This window comes from Megalops cyprinoides, chromosome 22, assembly GCF_013368585.1.
Source record: "Megalops cyprinoides isolate fMegCyp1 chromosome 22, fMegCyp1.pri, whole genome shotgun sequence".
Taxonomy (NCBI): Eukaryota; Metazoa; Chordata; class Actinopteri; order Elopiformes; family Megalopidae; genus Megalops; species Megalops cyprinoides.
The window spans coordinates 26,215,802-26,220,801 of NC_050604.1; the positions used below are offsets into that span (position 1 = coordinate 26,215,802).

Sequence of the window (5,000 nt, forward strand, 5' to 3'; positions counted from 1 at the left end):
CACAGAAAGGGAACTGCAGTCAAACTGACCTGTTGGACAACACAGAGGCATTGTAGAATTCAAACACAGATACACACAGGCAAACAGAGACATGCAGACACATATAGGTTACACACACACACACACACACACACACACACACACACACACTACAGTACAAACACACAGAACAAGTATATCTAGATTTTGACCCACTTTTTTGTTTTATTGATTCTTGGATTTTAGTGCCATGCGTTCCTGTTCGTTATTTCTTTTTGTTCCTTTGCTTTTTTCCCCTTTCTCACTCCTGCCGTGTGACCCCCTCTCCTCTGCTCACTGTCTCCGTGCCCACCCGCACACCCGACCCCCGCACACCCTGTCTTTCACTGTGCTGGGGAGTAATGGTTTTTGATGAATAATATTGATGGATATATGTTTGACATGTTTTTGAGAAGAATTGTTAAGTTTTCGTTTTATATTTTTTAAGCGTTCGTTTTGACATTTTGCCTTCCTAGCCTCGTTCTCCACATCCTCTCCTTTCTCCTCTCTTCCTCCTCCTCTCCTTTCTCCTCTCTTCCTCCTCCTCTCTTCCTCCTCCTCTCCTTTCTCCTCTCTTCCTCCTCCTCTCCTTTCTCCTCTTTCCTCTCCTCTCCTTCTCTCTTTCTCCTGCTTTCTGATCCCTTCTCCTTCTCGTTTATTCTCTCTGAAATCTGAAGTACCCAGTTTTGCATTGTGAATTCTCTCTCAGACCGAGATTGTTTCATATGTAGATGGTGCTTGATTTGGATCTCAATAAAACCTTATAAAAATCCACTGCCTCATCACCTCTGCCTCAGTCACTTCTGTGTCTGTGTGTGTGTGTGTCTGTGTGGGGAAGAAACTCCCCCCAAACTGTGGGTTCTTTGTGTGCCCTGGGTCTCTGTATGTCTGAGTGTGTGTGATGCCCCTGTTTATTACGAGCATAGAGCTGGTGTGTGTGGGAGGGGTCACACCGCTGTGAGCAGCATGGGTGGGGAGTAAAGAGTGGGAGACCCGGTCACTGATTGCTTAACTCATTTAACTTAGTTTTTGGTGGTGAGATCTGTCTGCGAGCTCTGAAAAGCTCAAACACACAAGTCTCTCCAATCGACTCGGAGAGAGAGGAAATCCCTGCCGCTGCCCAAACGGTGAGCTTCAATTTCCTGCCGGTTTTTGTGTGTGATGCTCCTAATATTCACTTGTATCTGCCTTGCTCAGATTTAGGCGGCTGCTTATTGCGCCACAGTTTAGTAAAGTCAGAAGTATCTTCAGCAGGGGCACGAATGACCATAACCATCTGAAGAATGGCATTATTCACCGATCAGACCCAACTGCCGTAAAACTGTCAAAGGCCATAGATGTTTATGAATATAATCCTAAAGGCTGATATTTTATATGTGATTGTGAAGTGCTTGTGTGGTGCTATTTTGCATTGGAACATGTAGCTGTAGGGAATGAATGTGGATGATTCTCACCCCCATGAGACGGTCAGGACTGTAGATGGGCTTTTGCAAAGTCTCACCGTTCAGTGAACATTTTCATTATGCATGCAGATGATGGGCAGTAGATGTGATTTCACTCAGTGAGGGGGAACCTGCAGCCTCTGTTTGGGGGTGTTCCCGGCCTGTAACGGTTGCTCCTGCTGTTTGGGGGTGTTCCCGGCCTGTAACGGTTGCTCCTGCTGTTTGGGGGTGTTCCCGGCCTGTAACGGTTGCTCCTGCTGTTTGGGGGTGTTCCCGGCCTGTAACGGTTGCTCCTGCTGTTTGGGGGTGTTTCAGGCCTGTAACGGTTGCTCCTGCTGTTTGGGGGTGTTTCTCGCCTGTAACGGTTGCTCCTGCTGTTTGGGGGTGTTCCCGGCCTGTAACGGTTGCTCCTGCTGTTTGGGGGTGTTCCCGGCCTGTAACGGTTGCTCCTGCTGTTTGGGGGTGTTCCCGGCCTGTAACGGTTGCTCCTGCTGTTTGGGGGTGTTCCCGGCCTGTAACGGTTGCTCCTGCTGTTTGGGGGTGTTCCCGGCCTGTAACGGTTGCTCCTGCTGTTTGGGGGTGTTCCCGGCCTGTAACGGTTGCTCCTGCTGTTTGGGGGTGTTCCCGGCCTGTAACGGTTGCTCCTGCTGTTTGGGGGTGTTCCCGGCCTGTATCGGTTGCTCCTGCTGTTTGGGGGTGTTCCCGGCCTGTAACGGTTGCTCCTGCTGTTTGGGGGTGTTCCCGGCCTGTAACGGTTGCTCCTGCTGTTTGGGGGTGTTCCCGGCCTGTAACGGTTGCTCCTGCTGTTTGGGGGTGTTCCCGGCCTGTAACGGTTGCTCCTGATGAAAAGCTGAATGGAAGACCCTGTGCTCATGGGGCATAATCACATTAAGGCTGTTGCAGTGACTGGGAAGATGCAGCAAATTAATCCCAACCCCTCCCAGCATGCAACACTCACACGCCCATCCCTGCCCTGTTCGGTCCATTCGTACCCCATTTTTCTGCCTGTGGGACCTCTGTGTCTGTATGTGGGTGACTTCGTTCTACTGCAGACAGGTAGGGTCTGTGTGTGTGTGTGCGCGTGTGTGCGTGTGTGCGTGTGCATGTCTGTATGTCTGTATGTGTGTGTGTGTGTGTGTGTGTTGTGTGTTTGTGTGCATGTCTGTATGTATCTGTGTCTGTATGTCTGTATGTGTGTGTGTGTGTGCATGTCTGTATGTCTCTGTGTGAGTGTGTGTGTGTGTGGTCAGAGAGTGCTGTCTCAGGGCATGGTGTCTCAGCTGATTCTGATTTTGAGTCCCTGCTCCTGTCACATGGGCTGGGAAGTGGGGCTGCTGTCTGTCCCTGTGAAGTTTACTGGGGTGAAATCAAATTTGGATTTGGAGAGAGGGACAATCACATGAGGAGTTATGCTTTATGTGCATTTTACCCCTCCACCCACCTCAGTGCTCTCCTTCTCTCTTCCTCTCTCTCTCTTTCCCTCTCTTTCCCTCTCTCTCCCTCTCTCTCTCCCCCTTTCTCTCTCTCCCTTTCTCCCTCCCCCCCCTCTCTCTCTCTCTCTCTCCCCCTCTCTCTCTCCCTCTCTCTCTCCCTCTCTCTCTCTCCCTCTCTCTCTCTCTCTCTCTCTCTCCCTCTCTCTCTCTCTCCCTCTCTCTCTCCCCCTTTCTCTCTCTCCCTCTCTCCCTCCCTCCCCTCTCTCTCTCTCTCTCTCTCTCTCTCTCTCTCTCTCTCTCTCTCTCTCCCAGGTCAGAATGGGTGCGCTCTTTCGCAGCGAGGAGGTGTGTCTGGTGCAGCTCTTCCTCCAATCAGGATCAGCCTACAGCTGCATCAGCGAGCTGGGGGAGCTGGGATTGGTGGAATTCAGAGACGTGAGCCTGCATGCTGCTGTAAAGGCGTGTAAAGACAGTGTTTGCGCAGTGTGATCAGTGTGTCGATGCTCAGTGTGTCCCTCTCTTCCGCAGCTGAATCCCAACCTCAGCGCCTTCCAGAGGAGGTTTGTGGGGGAAGTGAGGCGCTGCGAGGAAATAGAGAAAACTCTCTGTGAGTGTAAAATATCACACCTCTCAGTGTTAATGCGCGGGGGTGCCTAGTCCCTGTATCAATACCGTACTGTATCACCCCTCTCTCTCTCTCTCTCTCTCTCTCTCTCTCTCTCTCTTCCTCTCTCTCCCTCTCTCTCTCTCTCTCTCTCTCTCCCTCCCTCTCCCTCTCTCTCTCTCTCTCTCTCTCTCTCTCTCTCTCTTCCTCTCCCTCTCCCTCTCTCCCTCAGCGTTTCTGGAGCAGGAGACTGGCCGCTCCTTCTCTCCCAGGCTGGTGAGTCCGCTCCAGCCCCCATGTCCCGCCCCCTCTGCCCCCCAGCCCAGAGAGCTGCTGACCATCGAGGAGGAGAGCGAGAGGCTGGCTGGAGAGCTGAAGGAGGTGTGGACCGGGGGAGGGGGGGGGCGTGAGGGGGGCAGGGGGTGAGGGATGGCTGGCTAAAGGGTCACACACAGAGCAGAAGGCAGCACAGTTGTATATGCTCTCTACACTCCCTCTGCTTGCCAGCCTGTGACAGCCACTCACGGGTTTTTAGCGGTTAGTCTGGGGTTGTGAACGGCTGAAACTCTCTCTGCCTCCACCCTCTGCAGGTGTCCAAGAACAGAGAGAGTCTCTGGAGCCAGTTAATCCAGCTGTCTCAGTACAGAGGAGTTCTGATCCAGACTGATTCCCTCATTGCCCCACGGGTGAGAACCGCAACTCCCAGCATCCTCTCTGTCAGTACAAGGAACACGCTTAATGACTTGCAGGTGAGAATCACAACTCCGTTTGCATTTCTGTCAGACCCCACCACGCTTCCTGAAATCTTCCTCCTCTTTGGACAACAGACAGGACATTCGACTGAGGTGAGAGTGGTTCCCTCTGTCATTCTGTATGATGGTTATATCGTAGATTGGTGTCTAAGAGCCACTTTTTCTCAGCTGCCTGATAACTGGATAGCCCCTTTCTCCATCCCCCCCCCCCTTATTCCCTTTGTCTCCCTCTTTCTCCACCCACCCACCTCTCTCCCAGTTTCGTGGCGGGTGTGGTCCACCCCTGGAAAGTGCTGGCCTTTGAGCGGTTGCTATGGCGAGCATGTCGTGGCTACATCATCGTAGACTTTCGAGAGATGGAGGAAAGACTGCAGCTGCCTGACACTGTATGTGATGGAGGGAGACAGGGGGGGGGCAAGAGAGAGAGATGGGGGGGGGAGAGAGAGAGAGATGGGGGGGGGGGTTTGTCAGAGCTGAAGACTTCAGATGGATTTTGTTATTAATTTTTTTATGATTTAATGTTGAGAACATCCGGTGGACCAGAGAGGGTTCAAAGGATACTTTCACTCCACCGCAACAGGTCTAGGATCAGCTTACTGAATCATTCAAACCCAGCCTTTATGGGGATAAAAGGCTGAATCTGATCCAGGGTCAGTCCATGGGGTTAGAGAGACGAGTAAAAGGGAGGCAGTGGTGTGGAGCGCATCTGCGCTACATGTCCATCACCTGACTCACAGTTCCTCCAATCACA

The 5,000-nt window shown here is 52.1% G+C and overlaps 2 protein-coding genes across 2 annotated transcripts in view; both read left to right on the forward strand.

The window, feature by feature from the left end:
• The window catches only part of LOC118769925 (pre-mRNA-processing factor 19), a 7,479-nt gene extending 7,354 nt beyond the window's left edge, over nucleotides 1-125 (forward strand). Inside the window, exon 16 of the mRNA XM_036517343.1 lies at nucleotides 1-125. This exon is cut by the window's left edge and continues 210 nt beyond it. The gene's annotated coding sequence lies outside the window, so the exon portion shown is untranslated.
• Nucleotides 126-3,211: 3,086 nt separating this feature from the next.
• The window catches only part of tcirg1a (T cell immune regulator 1, ATPase H+ transporting V0 subunit a3a), an 8,338-nt gene continuing 6,549 nt past the window's right edge, over nucleotides 3,212-5,000 (forward strand). The window contains exons 1-6 of the mRNA XM_036516657.1: nucleotides 3,212-3,328; nucleotides 3,422-3,500; nucleotides 3,730-3,878; nucleotides 4,088-4,183; nucleotides 4,281-4,342; nucleotides 4,509-4,635. Of these exons, the coding sequence (XP_036372550.1) occupies nucleotides 3,212-3,328; nucleotides 3,422-3,500; nucleotides 3,730-3,878; nucleotides 4,088-4,183; nucleotides 4,281-4,342; nucleotides 4,509-4,635 (630 nt within the window). The remainder of the gene's footprint in view (nucleotides 3,329-3,421; nucleotides 3,501-3,729; nucleotides 3,879-4,087; nucleotides 4,184-4,280; nucleotides 4,343-4,508; nucleotides 4,636-5,000) is intronic.